The sequence below is a fragment of the Podarcis melisellensis genome, assembly GCF_964234715.1.
Source record: "Podarcis melisellensis genome assembly, chromosome: 1".
Taxonomy (NCBI): Eukaryota; Metazoa; Chordata; class Lepidosauria; order Squamata; family Lacertidae; genus Podarcis; species Podarcis melisellensis.
The window spans coordinates 11,932,746-11,958,368 of NC_138528.1; the positions used below are offsets into that span (position 1 = coordinate 11,932,746).

The 25,623-nt window shown below is 44.3% G+C and overlaps 1 protein-coding gene and 1 long non-coding RNA gene across 3 annotated transcripts in view; one reads left to right on the forward strand and one right to left on the reverse strand.

Annotated features, from left to right (window-relative positions):
- The window catches only part of LOC309373047, a 145,473-nt gene that overhangs the window by 112,498 nt on the left and 7,352 nt on the right, over positions 1 to 25,623 (reverse strand). The window contains exons 2-3 of one of the 2 annotated variants that reach the window (XR_014169766.1): positions 18,956 to 19,021; positions 16,928 to 17,034 (exon numbers count right to left, since the gene is read on the reverse strand). This is a non-coding gene — a long non-coding RNA (uncharacterized lncRNA). Of the gene's footprint in view, positions 1 to 16,616; positions 17,035 to 18,955; positions 19,022 to 25,623 lie in introns of those variants that run through there. The other variant, XR_014169767.1, reaches the window with a different exon arrangement.
- ADSS1 (adenylosuccinate synthase 1) overlaps positions 1 to 25,623 on the forward strand; it is a 32,391-nt gene that overhangs the window by 4,504 nt on the left and 2,264 nt on the right. Inside the window, exons 2-11 of the mRNA XM_081913301.1 lie at positions 11,264 to 11,366; positions 12,315 to 12,377; positions 15,444 to 15,494; positions 16,530 to 16,596; positions 19,774 to 19,881; positions 20,246 to 20,327; positions 21,335 to 21,461; positions 22,245 to 22,399; positions 23,932 to 24,056; positions 24,965 to 25,062. Coding sequence (XP_081769427.1) covers positions 11,264 to 11,366; positions 12,315 to 12,377; positions 15,444 to 15,494; positions 16,530 to 16,596; positions 19,774 to 19,881; positions 20,246 to 20,327; positions 21,335 to 21,461; positions 22,245 to 22,399; positions 23,932 to 24,056; positions 24,965 to 25,062 — 979 coding nt within the window. The remainder of the gene's footprint in view (positions 1 to 11,263; positions 11,367 to 12,314; positions 12,378 to 15,443; positions 15,495 to 16,529; positions 16,597 to 19,773; positions 19,882 to 20,245; positions 20,328 to 21,334; positions 21,462 to 22,244; positions 22,400 to 23,931; positions 24,057 to 24,964; positions 25,063 to 25,623) is intronic.

A 25,623-nucleotide genomic window follows, 5' to 3' on the forward strand; every position in this document is an offset into this window, starting at 1 on the left:
GGGAAGGTAAACGGCGTTTCCGTGTGCTGCACTGGCTCGCCAGATGCAGCTTGTCACACTGGCCACGTGACCCGGAAGTGTCTTCGGACAGCGCTGGCCCCCGGCCTCTTAAGCGAGATGGGCACGCAACCCCAGAGTCAGACATGACTGGCCCGCACAGGCAGGGGTACCTTTACCTTTATATTACAGTACATCCATTCATCACCTTATAGTAAGTAAAGACTTCCCGACTTATCTTTCATTGGCATCCTAGTCTATATTCTTTAGTTTGCTACATCTCCTTATGTTTTTATCCTGTCCCTTTCTCCATCCTTTCTAATCCCTTGTCTAGTCAACTACTGATCATAAGCTTATCCCACTCGCCAGTTAACCCTGATACCTCCTGTCAGGGGCTCAGGAGCAGAGGCACAGGAAAGGGAGGAAATGGAGAGCGAGGGGGAGGAATCCGAAGGAAACGTAAGCGAGGACAGTGGTCCGAGGTCTCTGAGTCTTTCCGGCGAATCGGAAGATTCACAGAAAGGGGCTCCCATGGTCAGAGCAAGGGGGGTGCCTAGGGGGACACCCCAGGAAGAAGGGGCCAGAGGGGACTCAGAGAGCAGCAGTTGGAAATCAGGACCAGCTTCCCCACCAGAGCGCAGTAGGGGGGAGGAGTCCCAGGTATCAGGATCAGGCTGCTCACCACCAGCGGGAGGAGATGAGTCAGGATTGGCCACGCCTCCATCGGAGAGCGGGGAAACGGTCAAGAGGAAGGTTGGAGGCTGGGCGCGCGCGCCAAGTTCAAATGTACAGGCGAGCGGCACAGTCGGTAGCCCGGATAGGGAGCCAGGTCCTAAAGCCCGCCGAAAGGAGGGACAGGAGTCAGGGGGGTCAGCGTCAGAAGAGTCCAGAAAGGAGGAGACCCAGGGGGGCAGAAGGACCCAGAGGAGAAAGGAGAGACGGAAGAGGTGGAGTAAGGCTAGAGTCTTAAATTGGTGTACAGGGGGTGGAGACTCAGACGGAGCTTCGCCGATCTAGCTTCTAGACGTAGAGCTGCACGCTGCAGCTTGTAAATGGAAACTGAACTTCAATAAAGACTTTTGTACATTACTACCGGCTAGCGTTGGTCCTCTGTGAGCTGGGACCTGGAGGCAGCTCTGACAGTAAGCTCCGTGCCCTTTTCTAAATACACCTCGCAACGTGAGTGGACGCAGCGAGGGGCGAAGATTGGTGCTTCGCGAGCTCACAAAAACTGGACAGGATGACTACCAAAGAGCAAATGGCAGCCCTGCAAAAGGCAGTGACGCAACTTAACATGGAGATACTAGCATCCAGGAAGAGGGAAGACGAAGCAGCTGCCACCTGCAGGGATCTGCAAACCAGGTTGGATATGTTGACTAAGCAGGGGCTACCGGGACCCAAACCAGAGGGGATTGGGCTGGGAAAGAGAGGAGGCAGCCTTGTGTCCCATTTCGATGGGAGTCTGCAGCAGTACCCTAACTTCCGAGCAGACGTGGTGTTTGCGCTGCAGTTGCTGGAGAAAGACTTTAGAGATGAGCAGGAGAAAGTGGGATTTATATTAACTCATTTGCATGGAGAATTTAAAGCGTGGCTGCGCAATCTGTGGAGAGATAAGGATCCGGCACTCCAAAGTGCGCATGCCTTCATTAAAGCGATGGATGAGTGTTTTTTATCAACAATAGACGTTGATATCGCCAGAAAAGAGATACATGGACTGAAACAAGGGAGAGCCACTGTAAGGCAGTATCATTCCCGCTTTTTTGCATTGGTCAATGCGCTGGGATGGGAGAAAGATTCAGCTGCAGTCAGAGACCTTTTCTGGGAAGGGTTGAATGGAGCTGTGAAAGACGAAATTGCAAGGGGGGAACGACCCCAAAACACTCAAGAAGTGGTCCAGAGGGCGCTGACGACTGGGGTGCGTCTGGAGGAACGTCCTTGGAGCAGAGACGAAGGGCGTTGGGGACGCACGCCAGCGAGAGCAACTCCCTTCTTTCCCAGGGATGCAGCGCACGCTCAATCCACGCCTCCGCTGGGAGGGGGAGAGGAACCGATGGAGATAGGTGGTGCAAGGGCTCAATCAGCAACCAGAGCCCTAACACCGGGAGCAGTCAAAGCGAAGCCTCCTAGAGGGAACAGGAAGTGCTACATCTGCGACAGTGCTCAGCACATGGCGAAAGAGTGCCCCCAGAGGCTCCACAAGCACACTGCAGCCTCAGCAACAGTAACAGAGGCAAATCAGCAGAGAGAACCGCAGCAGGGAAACGGCAAAGTCTGGCTGGAAGCAGAGGCACTGGGGCTCAGCCAGACGAATCAGTGAAGCAGTCCCCAGAAATTTTGCAGCCCACAGACCCTCTCCCGCCCAAACCAGTGGTGCAACTCGCTGCATCGCTCCAGCTACCCAATGGACTCACAATGGAAGTGCCCATTACCATTGACTCTGGTAGTAATGCAGACTTTATAGGACTGGATTTCATTAAGCAACACAGCATAGCGCTCCTGCCAGCCACGCTGCCCCTGAAGGTTGTCACGGTGGATGGCAGGGAATTGCTGGGGGGGCAGGTGGTAAAGCAAACGCCGCCGATGGTGATGCAAATTGGAAATCACGGGAAGTCATCAGCTTCAATGTCACCCAATTGTCGGACACGCCTGTAGTATTGGGCATGAGTTGGCTGCACAGGCACAGCCCAGCATTGGCTTGGTACCAGCGCCAACTGTGCAGAACACTGCATTCTGCCTAGCCCGGAAGGGGAAGAGGATGACCCGCAGCTACAATTAGGCACGCTGCAAGCAGTGCCCCACAAGTACGCAGTGTTTTTGGAGGTTTTCTGCGAGAAGGAAGCGGACAAGCTACCTCCCCACAGGTCCTATGACTGCAAGATTGACCTCCTGCCGGGGGCGACGCTGCCGACCGGGAAACTGTATTCCATGTCTGAAGACGAACTGCAGGAACTCAGGGAGTTCATAGATCACAACTTGAAGCGCGGTTTCATCCGGGAGTCCAAGGCAGTGGGGGGCAGTCCCGTTTTCTTCGTGAAGAAAAAAGACACGCCCCGAAAAAAGGCTTGTAGTTGATTATAGAATTTTGAACTCGAAAACCAAGCCCACGGCCTTCCCCATGCCCAAAATCGACGACCTACTCGCGACGGTGAGAAAAGGACGCATTTTCACCAAGTTGGATCTGTGAGGGACGTACAACCTTATTCGTATACGGGAGGGCGACGAGTGGAAGACGGCCATGTTCACGCCCCTGGGCACCTATGAATACAGAGTTATGCCGTTTGGATTACAAAATGGCTCCCACTGTTTTCAAGCCTTCATGCATCACGTGTTAGCGGGACTCCTCTACAAAAAGTGCGTCTGCTTCCTGGACGACATCCTGATATTCTCAGAATCGCAGGAGGCTCACGAGAGGGACGTCAAGGAAGTTCTGCAGAGACTACAGGAGCACAGACTGTACACCAAGCTGGAGAAGTGCCAGTTCGACATGACGGAGGTGGATTTCCTGGGCTACAAATTATCGGACAAGGGGCTCGCCATGGACAGCGCCAAGGTTCGCTCAGTGTTGGACTGGAAGAGCCCGCGCAATCGGAAGGAGGTCCAGCGGTTTGTCGGCTTTGCAAACTTTTATCGCAAGTTCATCAAGGGGTTCGCTATGCAGACGGCGGCCATTACCGACACGCTCAGCTCCAAGAAGAAGTAGTTCATCTGGACGGAGCAGGCGGAGCAGTCCTTTCAGAAACTCAAGCGTCTCTTCTCGTCCGAAGAACAGCTACTGCACGTGAATCCCAGCAGACCGATGAGGGTTGAAACGGACGCCTCAGACAGGGCCGTGGGAGCAGTCCTGTTGCAGCAAGACCCGCATGGGGACTGGAGGCCGTGCGCCTTCTACTCCAGGAAGCTCAGCAAGTCGGAGCAGAACTACACCATCTGGGACAGGGAGTTGCTGGCCATTCATGCAGCATTCAAGGCGTGGCGGCACTTCCTTATCGGAGCCAAACACACAGTGCAGGTCCGCACAGACCATAAGAACCTGGAGTACTGGCACACGGCAAGGTTCCTGAACCAGAGGCACATACGCTGGGCGGAGTTCTTTGCGGATTTCGACTTCAGGATAGAGTACATCCCAGGCGACAACAACGTCATGGCGGATGCACTGTCCAGGAAGCCGCAATACCTCGAGGAGGCGGCGGCGGTGGCGGCCAAGCACATTTTCGCACCAAAAGCGTGGGCGTGCGCTTCGGCAACCGTGGACCTGGATGCTGTACGTCGCGCACTGCAGGCGGACTCCTTCGCACAAGCCAAGATGGAGGAGGTGCACAGTGGCACGGCGAAGGACGACGTGTTCCAGATACGCGATGGATTGCTCATCCGCAAAGGGGCCCTCTACGTACCGGGAGACGACCTACGCGCGAAGGTACTGCAGCAGTTGCACGACGCACCCACCGCCGGGCACTTTGGCAAAGAGAAGACTGTAGAATTAGTAGCCAGAGACTTTTGGTGGCCCAAGATGAGGGGGGAAGTAGCGGATTACGTCTCGAGGTGCAACACCTGCCAAAGGGCCAAGCCAGTGCACCAACCGCCGGCGGGACTGCTGGAACCGCTGCAGACACCGCTCGAACCGTGGGAGAGGGTGGCCCTGGACTTTGTCACGGATCTACCCAGCTCGCGGGGCAAGACAGCAGTTCTCGTGGTGGTGGACATGTTCACCAAAATGGCCCACTTCATTCCGTGCGCGAAGGTGGCCACGGCGGAACAGACCGCCAAACTGTTCATAGACCACGTGTTCAAGGTTCACGGTCTACCACGGTCTATCCTGTCCGACCGGGGGCGCCAGTTCATCTCGAACTTCTGGCAGAAGCTGATGGGCATCCTGAACGTCAAGATCAACTTAGCGTCGGCGAGACACCCGCAGACCAACGGACAAGCGGAGCGGGTCAACGCCATCATGCAGCAGTACCTGAGATGCTACGCGAATCAGCAGCCTACGACATGGGTGGACTACCTGCCGCTTGCCGAGTTCGCCTACAACAACACGAAGCACGTGTCCACGGGGGTGACACCGTTCTTCGCCAACAATGGGAGGCATCCCAGAACCTTCCCGGGATTAGAGAGAATGGGGGAGGGGGAGCCACAGGCAGCGGACGCCTTCGCGTCAGAGTTGCAGGAGGTCCACGAACAGCTCCGAAGGCAGTTAGAACTAGCAAAGCACGCATACAAACTGCAGGCTGACAGACACAGAAGGGTTGGGGAAGACATACAGGTGGGAGACTGGGTTTGGTTAGCAGCCCAGGCAGTGCCGGCCAGATCGTTAGCGAAGAAGAAGCTCGGACATAAGCAGCTAGGGCCTTACCAAGTCGAGGCACAGGTCAATCCAGTGGCCTTCCGGTTGACACTTCTGGAGGGATCCAGAATGCACCCGGTCTTCCATAGATCAGTGCTCACGCCCTACAAGGCACCTCACAGATTTCAGGAGCCAGGGACGGCACCAGACCCGCTCAGGGAAACTCCCACAGAGGGGGGGTCGCCAAGGGGGGAGCCCATCAACGAGGTCAGAGAGATTTTAGACTCGAGATGGGGGGAAGAGGGGGTTGAGTATCTCCTCGCCAGGGAAGGTACCCCGGCAAGCGCCAACAGCTGGGTGCCGTACTATGAGGTGGAGGAGCACTACCTCAAGGACGAGTTCCACGCACTCTTCCCACACAGACCTATGCCGGCAGACTATTTCGACGAATATCTTTTCACACCCACACTTTCAGCCAGCACGTTCCAGGGGTTCGCCTCGGACGAGGAACCGGCATCAGACACACGTTCCCCGGAGGGGTCTGCCTCAGACTGCTCTTATTGGTGGGACGATCGACCGGAGGAGCAGTGGCGCAGGAAGTGGCTGGAGGGTCCTTGGAAGGCAACATCCCCCGAGGAGACCGGGGGGGAGACGGACATGGACGTGTTGGGAGAGGACCTTGGGTTTGAGCACGGAGGCAAAGAGATGGAAGCAGAGGAGATCGACGTTGGCGAGAACATGGAGGACGATCCGGACTTATACGGCAGGATGCACGCCACGGGGGACGAACTGTATCCGGCACTCACCCCACAATGATGGAGCACCCAGTACCCACACCTGAAGGAGGGGAGGGGGGAAGGGGGGCTTCGAGGGGGGGATGGATGTCAGGGGCTCAGGAGCAGAGGCACAGGAAAGGGAGGAAATGGAGAGCGAGGGGGAGGAATCCGAAGGAAACGTAAGCGATGACAGTGGTCCAAGGTCTCTGAGTCTTTCTAGCGAATCGGAAGATTCACAGAAAGGGGCTCCCATGGTCAGAGCAAGGGGGGTGCCTAGGGGGTGCCTGTACATTTCTAGACGTAGAGCTGCACGCTGCAGCTTGTAAATGGAAACTGAACTTCAATAAAGACTTTTGTACATTACTACCGGCTAGCGTTGGTCCTCTGTGAGCTGGGACCTGGAGGCAGCTCTGACACCTCCTTTAAAAAAATATTCTCCCAAATATTCCCACTCCTTGTTTTCTTTTCATAGTTCTCAATTTGTTTAGATATTTTTTCAGTACAGTCAAGGCTTTTATTGGGTCGTCATCTCTTTAGCACACAGTATTAAATCCTCAGGAAGTTAAGGTACATTCTTAAACATTTCATCTCGAAAGAGGAAGCAGAAAATATATCTTCAGGATTCATGGAGGTTATTCAAAACCACAATAATAGAGGCTCAGATAGAATCTATACCACATATTATGAAATTGAAGCGGATGCCAGCTGCTTTATGAGCAAAATCAAGGAAATTATGAAAGGCAAGAATACTTTCTTTAAAAAGAGAAAGTCTTGCCCAACTGAGAACAGAAGGAGCACAAACTGGGCTAAACAAGCAAAGCAACTGAACAATGTGTTCAGCAACATGCATCTTAAAAAATTCTTTTAAGGTGAACAATTAAATTTATTTGAATAAGAGGCTCTTGGACAGTTAGATGGAAGGGCAGGGGGAGCGAAGCTGAATATATTATTTGTCTTCCCTGTGGAAAATGTTGGGCACATCCTCATGTCAGAATGAGGTGTTGGGGTGGGGTGGGAAGGTAACTGAAGAATGACATCAAAGAGAGATGTTAAGAAATAAAAAATGAGATGTCTCACTAATACACCCAAGCATTTTAACAGCACAGTTCTGAGTTCAGAAATATGTCCGAGTTCAGTAAATCTGAGTTCACTGGTGCTTACTCTGAAACAGGTTTGTGCCAGTTTGCCTCTCAAGAGTGCTCAAATGTGAGTTGATAATTTTAACAAAAATCTTCATATTGCCACTAATAAATACCTCTTTAACTAGAGGTTTGAAAGGTAGTCAGCATAATCCCATTTTAAAAAAAAACACAAAACAAAACAGGATTAAGAGCAGAGCCAGATTTCTGGCTTTTAATACCACAGAGTTATCTATGAAAATGAAGGCTAGTATGCTGTCATACATTTTCTCAAGTGATGGGGATAGCTTTAAATTAAGAATGAGGGCAAATGTCTATACTTTATGTAGTGTTAAACAAAATCTGAACTCCCAAGTCTTATGGGTTAAATTATTTATATAGCCCAACACTGGTGTTTTACTGGGGTGATCTGATACATTTTGGTGCCAGAAAATCTAAGTAGCAGCACCCATGGTGGTAAAAAAAATCTCTTTCTCTCTCTCTCTTTGGCGATCCCTCATAGCTCAGTAAGATTGTCTTCCATAAACACAGTTTTAACAATAAGTCCGTAAGTGACTGTGGAGGCCAATTCTGGACCCACACGTCCTTTCGCAGTGGGGATCTTGGTTCCCAGGCAGGAGTTGATCACGGTGTGGATTTGCCAAGCATGCCTTCCTCTTAACGCATTTCTCCCTTTTGTCCTGAGAGCGTCTTCAAAACAAATGACACCTTTGGTAAAGGCTGTTCTCCAATTGGAGCGCCTGCAAGCCAGTGTTTCTTAGTTCTCGGTGTTTATACAACATACTTTTTTTAAAAAAGGTTTGCCTTGAGAGTCTTTGAACCTCTTTTGTTGACCACCAGCATTACGCTTACCATTTTTAAGTTCGGAGTAGAGTAGTTTCTTTGGAAGACTATAATCAGGCATCCGCACAACATGACCAGTCCAACGAAGTTGATGTTGAAGAATCATTGCTTCAACACTGGTGATCTTTGCTTCATCAAGTACACTGATATTAGTTCGCCTGTCTACTGTATGCTTGTGAAACATGGACCACTTACAAACACCATCTCCAACTTGAAAGATTCCATCAACGGTGGTAAAAAATAAGCAGCCAGTGTGGTAGGGTAGCTGTGCTCTCCTGGCTGCAGGTCAGTCACTGCTGCTCACTGGGAAGTAGATGGGGAGAAATGTCATGTCCCCTTGCACCTCTTCTTGCATCAGCTGGTATGCAGCAGTGATGTGACTGATCGGAGGCCAGGTGTTTCTGTCCCACTGCACTGTTCCCTACTGAAATAAGCTAAAGCCACAATCATGCACTTACCTGGACATAACCTTTCGTGAACACAGTGGGGCTGCCTTCTGAGTATGCGTGCATCCCCTTTGATACAAATAACAACCTTTATTGACATCCTTTTAATGCTATCCCATTATCGTTAAATGGTCTCCCTCAGGAGGTTGTGAACTCTCCATCCTTGGAAGATTTTAAGCAGAGTTGGATGGTCATCTGTCATGGATGCTTTAGCTGAGATTCCTGCATTGCGGAGGCGGGATTTGGACCAGTTGGGGGTCCCTTCCAACTCTGATTCTATGAATATCTGCCACTTTAAAACTGGCCCTTTCATTACCCAGAGTGAGGCAGCCTGTCTAGTAACATAAGCAAAGAAAAACAAAGCAAAAACCCCATGAGTCCTGAGGAAGCTTGCTTCTGACAGCGTGAAAGACAGAGAAAATAAAATGAGTAGTGAGGGGAGATGCAGATATGTAGAATCATGGAGTTAGAAGGGACCCTGAGGATCATCTAGTCCAACTACCTGCAATGCAGGAATATTCAGCTGGCCCTTAACGGGGATTGAGCCTGCAACCTTGGTATTATCAGCATCACGCTCTAACCAACTGGAATATGATAGTTCCATGATTGGTTTTGTTTCAGTCTCTTTCTTAGGTTTTGAACGTGGGTATCTTAATTTATTTTTACATCTCAAAAGACTAGAAAGGTTGTTCGTTAATACATTTCAGAGGCAACCTTGTTTATGCTTCTTTGTTTATTATATCTATCTCCCGGGCATCTGTTTGCATCTGAAGAAAGAGCCTCACTTATGGGAGTCCTTACATCTGTGGAGGATTTAAAACTACATGGTGACATTGCTATTTTAAACTTGGGCTTCTCCTTTGGGTACTGATAAAATCGCTCCAGGATCACCCGTATTATATGAGAAGGTCAAGTTTAAAGTTACCAAAGCTCTGTAAGAAAACAAGGCTGGCTTGCAGTGCCCTCATCAAAATCTTAGGTTTATTATCCTGGGTAACAATCAAGTCAGTAACTGAAAATTAAGTTCAAATGATACTTGTTTTATCTTCTTTGTTGTTTGAATTTATGATACTTGCAGGCAAGTTAATAGCAAAGCTCACTTCCTTGTATAACTTGCCTGGGTGAGTGGGGTGTTAATACTGTATTTCTATAATTTGATGAAAGGGAACAGAGGCAATTTTACTGTCTAATGCCTTTTAATCTAGACTTTTAATCACTGCAGTCTTTTTTTATATTTGTAGACACAGAAAATACAAAGGGCATCTTATGAAATTTGTCTATATAATCATAAAAAGACCTCTTGGGCTACTTGTGTACAAAGCACATGCTGCACAGCTCAGTAAATATGTTTTGCTCTTTTCCCTCTTAAAAGTCACATTTATTCCCACATCACCTTGATGATTGTGTGCATACGCATTGCAAGTGTTTCTAATTTGAAATTGAGAAGCAACCTTTAATTAGAATTAAGGTGTCTTGTGAAAAGGCTAACAGCTGTAAGAGAAGAGTAGGAAAAACAAACTTCGCATAGTTTTTTTGTATAGTTACTGAGTAAGAGTAAATAAATAAGAGCCAGTGTGGTGTAGTGGTTAAGAGCGGTAGTCTCGTAATCTGGAGAACTGGGTTCGAGTCTCCGCTCCTCCGCATGCAGCTGCTGGGTGACCTTGGGCCAGTCACACTTCTTTGAAGTCTCTCAGCCCCACTCACCTCACAGAGTGTTTGTTGTGGGGAAAGAAGGGAAAGGAGATTGTTAGCCGCTTTGAGACTCCTTAAAGGGAGTGAAAGGCGGGATATCAAATCCAAATCCAAATAAGAGAGATTCAGTAATAACAGCTGGACTCACTTCTACAGTAAGTGCATTCCAGATCCTAATGGTGTCAAAATGCAAAATGTCCATGGATATTTTTCGGAGAGTAGAATGTTACAAGAAACTATATTTTGGTTACATTGATGTAATTTTGTTTTGCTTGGTAAGTAAAATGTACATAAAGTTGCATGTGTATGTGTGCGTGTGTAGCACATTACCTGACATTTACAGAAGGTAAAATAAAAATTCTTTGGTTTTCTAAAAGCAAGATTACGTAGACTTATCAATCTAAATGTTGCCCGGTAGTCACAAAAATAGCAGATTTGAATTTCTCACACCCAAGCATATATTTTTAGGACCCCCTCAATGAAGAAATTTGCGAAAATTAAGTTTCAGTTAGTAGCTACAGCTGAAAGATTTCAAGGAGCAGAGGAGCCAAAAGTTAGTGTTCTTGCAGTAGAGTTGATGAAGCCATGTAGTCCAGTTTTTCTCTGATGGAATGGTTGATGTGGATAACAGTTGTAGGAGGAGCCTGGCAGAGCTGGTCTTAACAACAGAGCAGATGGAAAAGCTCTGCAGTCTGTTTTATGTGACCTACCTTAGTACAGTAAAAGGCAAAAAACGAATATTGAAGTACAGTAAATGAATTACAGTAAATCAGTTACAGAGTAATCCTAAGTGGTAGTAGTGGAAGTAAAGTGACTGGGGGGGGCAGTGGTGCTGTTTTTCTTCATCTTTTGTCTTGGCAGATCTCCATTGTGTGACACCCTCCTCCCCACCCCCTCTGAAGCGGATGAGCAGTGAATAACAATATTAGTTTAAATCCTTAATATAGTTAGGCTGAAATTCAGTTAACTATGAATGCGATTAAAAAAACATGAGCACATATTTTCAGTCCAAATCAATAGCATTCTTTGCTTATAGTAAAAACAGGTTAACATTATTTAAGTAATCATTTTTTGTATTTGTTTTGGCAGGGTGGAAATAATGCAGGCCATACCGTGGTTGTTGATGGGAAGGAATATGATTTTCACCTCTTCCCTAGTGGTATAATTAATCCCAAGGCAATTTCTCTAATTGGTAAGTATAAATGTCTTGTTTGGAGACTTGAGATTCAGGTTGGGGAAATTCAGCTATAAATGGATTCTTTATTGCGTGAGCAATAACATTTATTGTTTCCACTACTGCGGCTTGAATCAGGTTAAGTTTAAACAGTAAGACAAGATTAATCACTCAGCTTTTTCTTCCCTCCTTTGATATCACAGGTGACCTATTGACTGTCACTAGTATGGAAAATAAGAAATTTCCAGAAGATTCAAAGAGAAGCAATTGCATAGTGGGTTTTTTGGTCAGGGTGGGGAGTGTTATTGGGAACAAAAGGAACAGCTGTTACCATCCCTCCACATTTCTAATCCTCCTGTATCTTCAGCATGATTGCCATTGCTTCCGGAATTTAATTAGCAGTTTTATAAAAAGTAATAGGAATTGACGTATCAAAGCAGCTGCTTAGAGCTGAATCTATAGAAGATCTACTAAGTTTGGACTTGTATGCTTGTTTGAAAGGTCCATTCAGTAGCATTCCAAGTTAATGCATTGAATGGATACAGATCAGGCATAGGCAAACTCGGCCCTCCAGATGTTTTGGGACTACAACTCCCATCATCCCTAGCTAACAGGACCAGTGGTCAGGGATGACGGGAGTTGTAGTCCCGAAACATCTGGAGGGCCGAGTTTGCCTATGCCTGGATACAGATCTTATGTTTTTATATGTGTTAAGCCACCCAGAGTGGCTGGGGCAACCCAGCCAGATGGGCAGAGTATTGTGGTGGTGGTGGTGGTGGTGATGATGATGACTGATTACTTCAGTTAATGGAGTTGGGAAAGTGTTTTTGACCCAGTCCATTGTCAGCTGGTCTGACTTAAGCATTAGGACAACTGCTAGTACCCTAATGCTTTGTGCATTACTTTGAAAGATGACTATTTAATGGTTTGCTGTCACGATTACACATTTCTATTTTTTTTTTTTAGGGAATGGGGTAGTCATACATTTGCCAGGCTTATTTGAAGAAGCTGAAAAAAATGAGAAAAAAGGTTTGTATGTAATGTTTTGATTTTCTTTAAAAGCAGTGTATTTTTCCCATTGCAGGTAATTTCACATTTATCAGGGAAATTTACAGGTCATGGTTATAGTATGCCTAAGCCTACATGCATTCAAATAATAAGATGCTTTAGACATACTATTATTTAAACATGACATCCAAATCACAAGTAAATAAACAGATTGTATGAAAGTTGCTAGAATGTTCACCTGATAAGGAGCTCCTGAAATTTGTTCCACACATTGCCTGCCACAGCAATATCCAGAGGAGGCGCCTCTTAATGTAGCATATCCTCATTTGCAAATCACAACTGAGTAAATATGCTGTCACAAAATTGAGATCCTTGAATGCAAGGAGGAGTAATTAATGATACAAACAAACAAACAAAAACTAACACAAAACTGCTTCCTATCTTTGCATTTTACAACTCCTACTATGAAAGGTTTAAATTAAATTAAATTAAAAGACGCCTTCTCCTTGGGAGAAAGGCGATGGCAAACCTAGACAGCATCTTAAAAAGCAGAGACATCACCTTGCCAACAAAGGTCCGTATAGTTAAAGCCATGGTTTTCCCAGTAGTGATGTATGGAAGTGAGAGCTGGACCATAAAGAAGGCAGATCGCCGAAGAATTGATGCTTTTGAATTATGGTGCTGGAGGAGACTCTTGAGAGTCCCATGGACTGCAAGAAGAACAAACCTCTCCATTCTGAAGGAAATCAGCCCTGAGCGCTCACTGGAAGGACAGATCCTGAAGCTGAGGCTCCAATACTTTGGCCACCTCATGAGAAGAGAAGACTTCCTGGAAAAGACCCTGATGTTGAGAACTTCCGGGTCGGCGCCATCGCCGAATGGCGGGCTCCCTCCGAGCTCCGGAGGGAGCCTGCTCGGCAGGGGCTGGGTCCTACCGCACCGGCGATGCGGGGACCCTTAAAAACCACGGCCACGGAGGCCGTGGACATGGAGACTCGGCTGGCACCGTCAGCGCCCTCTCGATTCGTGAAGGAGCCTTTTTAAAGGCTACGGATCGGGTGCCGGGGAGGAGCGTGGTGCTTTGAGTCCTCTGCTATCCCTGCCGAGCGCAGCCGCATGCCATCCGGCGGAGAGCGCTGACTTCTTCTATTGAAAATTTGGACCCAAAAGAAGAACCCGTGAGTAATTGGAATATGGACTAAAAAGAGGGATAAATTTTTAGAATTTGGAGCGAACGGGGGAGGTGGAAAAAAGGAAGTCAGCCCCCCCCCCCAAATTGTAGAAGAGCCAAAACAAAGGACTGGATAACTAAGATCGAGAGGAACCTTATCTTGCCGAACTAGCAACTTCGCGAGGGAAATTTATAAGATTGAGCTGGAGGAGAAAAGTGGAATTCGTATTAAAAAGCAACCCCCCCGGAATCCCTGGAGCGATTCGTGAAAATGCCTGGAGAAGAATAACGGAGGTTTTGACAGCTGTCAAAGAGCTGTCAAAACGGAAGAATGAAATTGAGACTTTGTTATGAGGACTTTGCCGGTTACATTTGTTATAAATTGGAGATAAATTGTTTCAAATAAGGATTTATAAGTTATTTGGACTGGCGGATGTGATCTGGAAGGGAACTTTGTTATTGCAATCCACCTAGAGGAGCTGAGGGACATTGCATGTGTTTTCGACGGGAAACTTGAACAGTTGGATAGAACTTTTAATCTCCTGGGAAACTACAGAAATGGAACATTATTTTGTCTACAGAGGCCTACACTTTACTGGAAACAATGGATTAATCTGTTGAAAAATGAAAGGAACATGATGTAATGTTTTGCTCCTGAATAACAAGCCTCTGTAGAGACACTAGAAGCCTTTGGAAAAAGAACATTTCTGTGAGGGAACAGGGAAGTAAAAAGGAGGAGAGTGATTGACAAGAACAAGGAAACAACAAGAACTGGACAGAACTGGAGTGGGAACATTTGGGATATCCAGATTTGACAAGCTTATGGATATAAAATTGGAGTTTATACTCCTGGATATAAAAATCTGGATAGAAGAAATGGGCCCCCTTTGATAGACTCCTTCTATGATTGGACATCTGTAATTTAAAAAAAAAGACCGGTAAAGAACCAGAGGAATGTGGGTTTAGTGAAATGTGGGTTCATCAGGAAGACATTAGAAGTGGAGGGATAGGAGGAACGCAACAGGGAAAGAGGGGAGGGAAATTTGGAATCCAAAGGTTGTAAAATTATTGTTTGTTTTTATTCTATTTTCATCTGTACTATATTTGAAAGGGGGGAACTCGTGGAAGGGAATAGGTCGACCTTAGGGGATGGAAATTTGGATAAATTGAGTTATTGATGATGAGTGTATTTTGGGAATAAGAATTTGTTGAATATTATTCCTTTTTTGGAAGATTTGGAACACAAGAGGGGGTGGGGAGGGGAAGTCCTGGATATTGGAAAAAGTTTATGAATTGGATTTTATTTGTTTTAATTTGGAAAACCTTAATAAAAATTATTTAAAAAAAAAAAGAAAAGACCCTGATGTTGGGAAAGATTGAGGGCACAAGGAGAAGGGGATGACAGAGGACGAGATGGTTGGACAGTGTTCTCGAAGCCACAAACATGAGTCTGACCAAACTGCGGGAGGCAGTTGAAGGCAGGAGTGCCTGGCGTGCTCTGGTCCATGCGGTCACGAAGAGTCGGACACGACTAAATGACTAAACAACAACTATGAAAGGAGGTAAAAGTCACTCCTGGAAGCCAGAGCATGGCTGTATTTTTGTGCTTTAGTTAGCTGAATATAGCTGTGGAGGCAGTTGTGTGTAAAAAAACAACAACAACCCAACAATCTTGGGGGCTCCTTACTATGAACTTTGCCCTCTTAACAAAAACCACTCCATAAGGAGCACATATTGATTTGGTTTTGGTTTTGCTCACAATACATTACATGTGTATTTGCTGCATTTGATGTGTCTGCGTTTCTTTTCTTTAAATAAATAATTTTAAACTGATGGGACAGCTGAATAAACTCATATCTCAGTGTTGTAGCCTCTTGGGAACAGAAACCTAACTGGCGCCGCATTTCTTCTGACAGGTTTAAGAGACTGGGAGAAAAGACTCATCATATCAGACAGGGCACACATTGGTAAGTGGCAGTCTGGTAGAGAAAGTCTTTATATACAAACAAATTATAGGCACTTTGCATTTCCAGGATCTTTGTTGGCCATCCAAACCCATTATTTGCACTGAGGAGAGTTTGTGTTTCATAACACAGATGGCGAGTAATCTCTATTTGAATATGCTCAGTGCGATAATTAAGAATTTAAAAAAACCCACCTCCCCCTGCTTAATATCTACGGGGTTGGATCAATACTTCCCATGAGTTGAGTTGACCGGAGGTGGGGAGGTGATTCTTGCCAATTACTCCTTGCTCCTGAAGCTCCCTGATACCTGTTACGGGTTTTTGAAGCAGGGGGGGAACCCCAGAATAGCTGCAGGGGGGAGATGGGCTCTGCAAAATTTGCCTTCTTCCCTTCCTCCAGCAGGCACCTCTGTTGAACTAGTCCCTTATGTGAATGCCAATATTGTGATTAAGTTCATTATACAACAAAATTAATACTAATAAATATATATGTGTATATATTTAGCATAAGTTACTAACTGCTAGATATCAGTAGTACTATGTATTGATAATATAACAACACCCTTTTATATGCATCAATTTCTTGTTAATAACTTTCAGTATTAAAATGCCAAGTGTGGTGCAAAAGCCTATTAATTTTAATAGAACTAGGAGGGAGCATTTACCTGTACCTTCCAGTAGTAGAAATTATTTTTTATTAAGATACATTTAAAAGTTGCTGGCAGTTTAGTATTTAGCATTTAATGCTGCTGTTTCTTGAAAATAAACCCCAGATATCGTCCAAAATATAAATAGCTTACAGTGTTAACAAGGTAACAAAACAAATGTAGACACAGAGGCAGTTGGAGCAGGCACTCCATAAACATCACGGATCCAATGTCTGGATCCGATCCAGTTGCTTGACTCTCAGAAATGATGTTACTGAGAATCACAAAGGCTTATTTAACTTGGTCTCTTTGCTACTCAAATAATGTGTGTGTGATACTTGAAAGCCAAACTGTTTTTTGTCTCCTTTGATTCTTCTCCTGTGCTGTACAGTGTTTGATTTTCACCAGGCAGTGGATGGACTTCAAGAAGTGCAGCGGCAAGCGCAAGAAGGGAAAAAGTAATTATGCATCTTGGTATACCTGAATTCTGCTACATAGATATGGCTTAAGTCTGTAAGAATAGGGTGCCCTGTATTTGATCTCCTCAGCATATTAATTAATAAATAAAAATGATAAATACATATCGACTTCCAAGAGAGCTCTGCATGACCAAACTCTGGATTTACAGGGACCACAGGCAACATGACAGCACCCTTTGAATTCCTGGATGGAGTAAAAATTATGCTGTGGGATGTTGAAGAGAATAATAGGGCCCCAGACATAATGGAAGCTCCTGCTCAGAAAAGTCTGATCCAGCAAACTTTGTTTTAATTGTCCTTAAGTAATTACCAAAATATCAAGGGGGTAGTATATGTGGTGCTGATCTCACAAGAAGTCTGGTTGTTTCTGCTCTAGGCTACTTCAGTGCTGCCAAGGCAGTTATCTTTCACAATCGCCTGGAAGCAGAATTAAAACAGTAGTTCCACATGACAATATTGTGCTTTATTTCCCATAAAAATCCCACAAAGCCTGTTGCTTAGTATGTTTTAATTGAAAGTAAGTCTTGCTCAACAGTGGTTCCACTTACTCACTCCTAACCCTTTAATTGTTTTCACATCAGCCATGGTATTTCTGAATCGAACTTTCAGTTTTTGGTACCTACTGGCATATAATTGTGGTTTTAAAAAAAATATTATCTGGCTTAACAGAATAAATAAGTCAAGGATCAGTTCAGGAAATCGCAGAATCATAAAGTTGGAAAAGACTTCAAAGGCCATCTGCCATTGCATGAAATCAGCATCAATGATAGGTGCCCCAAAAGATTGGGGATATTGCCAAAAAAACAATGGAATGAGGCATTTTGACATCAGGGTCATCTAGAGTCTATAAAAAAAAGAACAAATTATTTCTGTTCTGGATAAAACAGCTGGTTTGTTAGCAATGCTCATGAGCTTGGTTAGGCTGAGGGTGGTGGCTGTCCCTGGGTCAAAAGCCACTCTTCTCATTAGCTCTTCCACCTCCATGCAAGATGTTCTGCTACAAGTCCAGCATCTTAGAACATGGTGGCTCTTCCTTCGTAACACTACACAGAAATGGCAACATGTTGCTTCCTAGTTATGAGAAATTTGGGCACTATTGATATCCTGTACAACCTGGACATAAAAAGACATTAAGTTGTCCGGAGGCAGATATAATGGTGTTGGAATACCAGTCTGATTCTCTATGTGAGCTATATATTAGAGGTAACAAAATTGATGTATGGCAGTCTCTCCTTCTGCACTGCCCCTTTGTTCAAGAGGTTTCCCTTAATAAGGAAGTTGACTAGACAAAATATATTTGCAATCTGGTCTAGTCAAATTCAGCACCCTTTGATTGATTGGTTTAGGGCTTGGAGAAGCAACTGGAATTGGGGAAAAGAGCAGCTGGGATTTCCCCCTCTCCTCCATTATATTTGTAGTTACTGAAGCTACTGCTAATCCTGGATCAGATAAGGTGTAGCAATATGTGGGAATCTGCCCTCATGGTTCTATGGAAATAATGTTGCATACACACCCTGAGACTTGATAAAAAATGCAGCAAGTAGTCCAGCTGTAGCTAGTCTCAGCCCACCCAGGCAGGCCACAGAAGGAGATGCATTCTTTTCTGTAGTTGGAATCTGACCCAACGGTGTTCCCTAGGCATATCTCCTTCATGAAGCTTTGCAGTAGTTTATCTTCCAGATAGGTTGTATGTATGCCAGAATCCCACAGTGTCTGAACAGCATGTGGTAGGGAAAATTCAGCTTCAAGTAAAAGTGAATACCTCATTATTAGGAGCAAAACCCGTCTTCCACTCATGATGGATGGCAAAGGTTTCCAGTATTTTACCAGGCTATGCTTGCAGTCATGCTTCTCTTCCTCCCAGTCCAACCCTGTCATGCCCCCGTACTGGCTGTTATAGTAGATAGGTCAGTGAGCTGGAAAGTGATACCTTGTCGACCTATTTAGAACAGCTCTGAAAGATTTGGCAGTGCAGTAATGAAAACAAGCAAGCCTACTGGAGCGTAGGAAGTTGGCATATACAGTTCAGCATGAAAAGTCAGTTTTATGTACCCTGCTTTCTGGTCCTGTGCATTGTTTGTTGTGCAGTAGTGTAAACTTTGTTAATAATGCCCTTGTTGGAAGAAATCACACTTAACAGTATGTAACTGAAGCACAGACTCAAAGAAGGGTGACTGACCCCTAGTGGATGTGAAGTCCAGAGAAGGAAGATTGGGAGCATATTGGAAATTAACTGTGATTTAACTGGGTTTCCCCACAGCACCACAAATCTGGTTAGCAAGTATGTGACGGAATAGCAACATAGAACTGGAGGTCAGGGAACTTATTTATATCTTACCCATTATGCTTATTGTTTATATTTCTGTGTCACCTTTTGTCAAAAGGGCTCCAGAATAAGAGTGCCCTGTAAGAGAAAACAGACAGGGTGATAGATAAAAAGGGCAGAGCTGCCATTTGGGTACTTTGAAAGTGAGTAATTACTTCTGCCACTGCTCCCACCACTGTTTCATCCACGTAGTTAGGCTTCAGGAGTGCTTGGTCTCAATTCAGTGTGCCATTGGTCTTCAACTAGTGAGTCAGGCGCTAACTTAAGAAGTGGGGGGTTTCATCTGTGGTACTGCCACTATTTTCTTTATTTGAAATGGAGAAACAAGAAAGACAGTATGATCAGACACAAAGGACAGCATTCATTTATCTTTAGTAATTGTATAGAAGGTTGTATTTTTGTGTGTGTGCATGGCCAGCTTCTTTGGGGAAAATACTGTGTTTTTCTGTGTATAAGACTACGTTTTTCCCCTTAAAAAAGGTCAAAAATTAGGGGGTGTCTTATACACGGATACATCTCTCCCCATTTTCTTAAATCTGAGTCCCCAAAAATAGGCGGTGTCTTATACATGGGGGCGTCTTATAGACAGAAAAATACAGTAAATCTTAATGACTATTAAAAATACAGGAGCCCCACGTTCCTTTACATCTCAGCCAAAAGAACAGAAACGGGCAAATAAATGGAGGAGGGTCTTTTTTAATGGTTTTGGTCATCAAGCAAAAAGTATACTTTCAACCAATTTCTATTCTAATGCATTCTAAAAATGTATGTGTCTCCATAAGTCTTCTTAGTTCAAGACTTGATACCACTCATTTGTCTTCTTTCACTAGTATTGGCACAACAAAGAAAGGGATTGGACCAACCTATTCTTCCAAAGCGGCACGGACAGGACTTCGGATATGTGATCTTCTTTCAGACTTTGATGAATTTTCTTCAAGGTATCCTACTGAAGCACACAGCAAGAAGTGGGTGGGGATTTTTGCTTAACGTGAAATCTTTTTCTTACTGCTTCTATACCCCTTAAACACAGGTAGGGGGAATTGGGAAGCTATAAGGAATAGAGGTATATAAATATTGTCATTTGTGATTTCAGACAAACTGGTGCCTGGACAAGAGGTCTCTAGTTGGCTTTAACAGGGTACTGCTCAGTCCATCTTCAAAGGTTGAAAATGGGTCTCCCGTATCTTTTTTAGATAATCCTTTCATTTTGTGGCATTCTGTGTGACCTATAGACAAAGGTCGTTATATAATAAGACCCAACTTTAAAAATATGTGTGCTAGTAAATTGTTGATATTTTACAGATTTAAGAATCTTGCTCACCAGTACAAGTCGATGTTTCCTTCTTTAGAAGTTGACACAGAAGGACAACTAAAAAAACTAAAGGTAAACTAGTAATACTTCAGTGTTTAAGACAATAAAGCAAGGTTATATAACTAAATTATATAACTGATTTTTATTTTCTATAAATAACAAAGACTATGAAATAGAAAAGTTTGAAATGGAAATTTGAAACTGATAGAGTATAGTGTATGTGGAATGCAGTATATTGCTTTTCATTGATCTCAAGAGTATTTAAATATTTTACCTAGAAAAGATAGTGCACTGTACTGTAATACAGTGGTTGAAATCTTTCACTGTTAAAATACCCAGGACCAGCTTGCTTGTTGTACAATACCTGTGGTCACAATTCACTAGGAACCTTTACTGCTCAACCCCACAATATGAATGGGAGTTGCGCAAAAACACTTTGGAGAGACTGTGAGCGGACACTTCCTAGACATTATGGTTTGGCTGAAAGTTTGGTTTGGGGCCATTTGCCTCTGTAGTGATGTATGTAGCCTGAATTGTCCTGCCTATACTTGGGCTTAGGGATACTTGGCAGAGGGCATAACAGTGAATGACAATTGTTGGCGTTCATGAGTCTTGACTGTTACGGGGCTCCAAGGAGCTTTCTGCATATGTGCCAGCTAGGGTTTTAAGGCATAGTAGAAAGGAATATGCATCTGTTTGATGGATATGTGGGATTATGTCTGGCATGTTTAAATTTCAGAAGATGAAAGTACACTTTAGTTTCACCAGATATAATGTTGACAGTATGAGTTCCATTGAAAATGATTTGTGAATGCAGAAGACCACTTTCCATACTTGGGTTTTATCCCTTCTGTTTGTATAGCAGTTTGGGCATTACACTGAAAATGTGTGACTGTCCTGGGTAAGGTGAAACCTACAGGAAACTACCCTGATTTTATTCTTTATAGATCCCTCCACCTAGTTAACAGTTTAGAAATGGTTACTTTCCAGTTTGCCTTTTGGTATGCTTTTATTCTTGACTTGCAGCCAATCTTCTAGAAACATTTGATTTAACCTTGTGTATATGTTGGATCTTGCAGGGCTATGCTGAAAAAATAAGACCAATGGTCCGAGATGGTGTTTATTTTATGTATGAAGCGCTGCATGGCTCTCCAAAGAAAATTCTTGTAGAGGGTGCCAACGCAGCACTGCTCGACATTGATTTCGGTACGCCTCCCTGTACAACATAATACTTTTCTGCCTTCATAAGATCTCCTGTGTGTGCAGAGGTAGGAAAGATTTTATACCTATTTCTCAGGTAAGGTGAGACAAAACTTGATATACCTTCACTGAAATCTGGCTGGCCAGTGTGGGAAACAAGATCCTGAACCGGATAGGCAGAGCTCTTCTTCCATACGCACGCCTGCTTATTTGTGACACCTGCACGAATCTTCAGGCATATTAGAAGATGTCTGAGATGTGACATAATTTTTGTGTTGGCTTGAGAGAAGTGCACCAAATCAGAACTTACTAAAATTTGAGCGAGTTAGGATACTTTACACTGCTAAAGGTTCAGCTAGCTGTTCTTACCAGTCAACTAAACCACCTGTTCAGCCTCTCCCATTCTGTAACAGGGTATAGTGCAAGGGCAAGGTGAACCTGTGTCTCTCCAAATGTGTTAAGAATCTACCTTTCATCACTCCCTGCCAGCCTGGGCATTGGTCCAGAATGTTTGGAGTTGTAGTCCAACAACATCTGGAGGGCCACAGGTTCTCCATCCCTGGTGTATGTCCTTTTCTGTCAGCGTATATATGTGGAATTTTGCTCGTGCTTCATCTTCTGTGCTGTGCATTCCTTCATCTTCCTTGATATGACCAGGAGTCCCTTATCCCCATATTTTAAAGCACCTTGAAGTATCTAACAATGTACATGAGAAGCCATCTTGAAATAGAATAAGCAAAAGTCATTTGTTTTCCCCCATGCGTAATTCATCTTTCTTTCATTTGGCAGGCACATATCCCTTTGTGACGTCCTCCAACTGCACCGTGGGCGGTGTGTGCACCGGGCTTGGTATTCCTCCCCAGTATATTGGAGAAGTGTATGGTGTAGTGAAGGCCTACACAACAAGAGTGGGAATTGGAGCCTTTCCCACCGAACAGATAAATGTAGGTTTAGTGTTACCAAAGGCAAAGACATAAGGTCAGTGGGATAAAATGTCGTAACAAGATGATGGTCTCCTGCTAATGCACACATGTCTAGACTATGCCAAGGGGCCGTATTTTATCTTGGGGCTGCAGTAGATTCAACACAAATCTCAAGCTTCGTTCCAAAGTAAGAAATGCACCTATGTGATAACTTTACTCTTCTGGCTGCTTTAATCTTCTTATATATACTGCTTATGTACTCTCATAATTCTGCTGTTTTAGGTATCCCTGTTGCCAGGGTCATCCTTGATCTGAATCTAAAGTGATCTGTCAGTATCCTTGCAGAATCAGTATTTCTTTCAATTTGGAATTTTTGTTCTGTAGGATTTGTCTGCTTCTGCAGCTACTAGTTGGTGGATGCAATAGCGCTGGGGGGGGGGAGAGCCCCCTCCCCCCAAAAAACCATATTTGGAGACAACTGTATCAAAGGCAACTGACTAAAATGAGCTGCTAAAAACAGAATCATTACACAGTGGTACCTTGGTTCTCGAACTTAATCCGTTCTGGAAGTCTGTTCGAATCCTGAAACGTTCAAAGACCAAGGAGTGGCTTCTGATTGGCGCAGGCACCCTGGAAACAATAGCCGACAACCACATCGGACGTTTGACTTCCAAAAAATGTTCGAAAACTGGAACACTTCCGGGGTTGTGGCGTTCGGGAGCCAATTTGTTCGTCAACTAAGCCAGTTGAGAACCAAGGTTACACCGTATAAGCTCAGATACTCTCAAACTGGTGATTTGGTAGATGGTGAACAAGGTGACCTCTTTCCCATTCCTCTGCTCTTCCATGCAGTGTTCCTCTGTTTCCTGTGATGTGCAAACTGGCAGAAACTGTACTTTCAAAAGGGTTTCTGACTCTGGTTTGGAGGGCAAATGCTAACTAAGGTTTGCCAAACTGAATGTTGGGGTAAACTCTGGTTACTGCGGAAGAGGATGCTCTTTTCTGATCCTCCAACTTTCATTTGGAGGCAAGGATTATCTGAATTGAGCATCCTTTATCCTATGACCTCTCAAAGAATTTCTGTTAATGGTGTGGAAGACATATAATAAAAATAAATAAGAATAAGTGATTGATGAAATAATATTTTTGACTCAGAAAATAATTTTACATATCAATTCTTAATGTTGGCTTTCAACGCTGTATGTAGTGTTTCTCCATCTTTTCTGTTCACATTCTTTTGAAACCCTGGTAGGCAAACATGCAGTGATGTCCATCAGATTTCTCCTTCCTGGACCAAAATTCAGGCATCTCATACAGTCCAACATCCTAATTTGTATTGTTCAATTAAGCAGAAATTTGGCGATAAAATACACACTTTATAATTCAGATTAAAAATACGTACCGGTAATTAGTATGGAAATTAGATTTCTAGTTCTGGTTTTTAGTACATCACACACCTGTTGAGTTTTAAATAAAACAAGTATGTTACATTGATCGCCTGATGCTTAGGATTAATGTTGCAGAAATCTCACCTAAATATTTGTCTCTGGCAGGAAATGGGAGATCTCTTACAGTCCCGAGGCCATGAATGGGGAGTGACCACAGGCAGAAAAAGGCGCTGTGGCTGGCTTGACCTTGTCATATTGAGATACGCCCATATGATCAACGGATTCACTGCGTAAGCATCACAGATTTTGAGCTACACTTGGAACTCATAACTTTTTATCCCGTGGAGTACAAATATGTAGGTAACATTAAGATAAGATTAGCTTAGCAAAGTGTTTTATGTTTTGTGCATTGATAAGAGCCAATTGCTCCAGGTGTCATAAGGATGATAATATCCGTCTATATGGAATTGCTGACAGGATTGCAATATACACTCCTCACAATGTTTAGGAGGAGTGAAGCAGTCAATAAGAGCCAGGCAAAAGGAAACCGTGTTCATGGCCAGGTGAACATGGAGTTGCTTGGCAGTTTGGCAAGATTAAGGGAGGGGATACAACACTCTGCACTGCACAGTTTAGCTAAGCTGGAACAGCAATTAGCATTAACCAAGGTTCATAGGCTGCTGACCTAACCGAAAAACATGGTGATGAGAATGCTTGCTTGAGAGAGGAGGGTTTTGAAGCAAGAGGGCATGCAGTTCCATGGTCTGCCCCTAACCCCTTAGCCCAAGGGTCAAGTTACATTTGCACTGGCCCAATGAGCATGCCCTAGAAGTGGTTTCCTAGTCTGCTCTTGAGGTTCCAAATTTGGGTTGGTTCCAGCAATCAATAAGAAATTTAAAAAATCACCCCCACACCGCATTCAGGTTTTTAAAATGCATTTGATACTTACAAATCGTACCTAACCTTTAAAATACATGCATGTAATGCTTGACTTCATATTCTGCAAAGTTTCTGAACATGTTTATTAATGTACCAATAATATGCCTATTTATTATTTATTCCATGATTACTCGTGTTCATATTTATTCATTCAGTTTGGCCGAATGAATTCAGATGAAGACAGATGGAGGGGATTAAAGAAGGTGTTGAGTGAGGATTTGTTTTACATGTAATTTTACCTCATGTTTCTTTTGGGCAGCCTGGCATTAACAAAACTGGATATTCTGGATGTATTTGATGAAATCAAAATTGGTGTAGCTTACAAGCTGGGTGGCAAAAGAATTCCATATTTTCCAGGTATGTATCGATTGCTTAAATAGTTTCTTAATATCAGGCTTCCTCCCCTTCCTCCTTTTAACTGCTACATTACAAGTGTATGCACACAGCTCTGCTGGTAGAGCATGAGATTCTTAATCTCAGGGTTGTGGGTTTGAGCCTCACCTTGGGCAAAAAGATTCCTGCATTGCAGGGGGTTGGACTAGATGACCCTTGTGGTCCCTCCCAACTCTACAAATCTACAATTAGTGTTGTTGCTTGTGTCAACAAGTCTCTAAAGTTGACTTCATATTTGTTTTAAAAAGTGCCGGAATTTGGTAAACAGAAACAAATGCCCTCTCCATTATTCCCTGTGTACATAGGAAGTTGTCCTTATATAAAGACAGACCATTGGTCCATCTAGCTCAGCACAATTGACACTGACTGGCAGTTGCTCTCCAGGGTTTCAGGTTGGAGTCTTTCCCAGCCCTCCTTAGAGACTTCAGAAATTGAACCTAGGAATCTTTTTGTTTGCAAAGCACATGCTGTACCTCTGAGCTGCCAGACATGTCTCATGCTATCTAGTTTAAATTTAGCCAATTA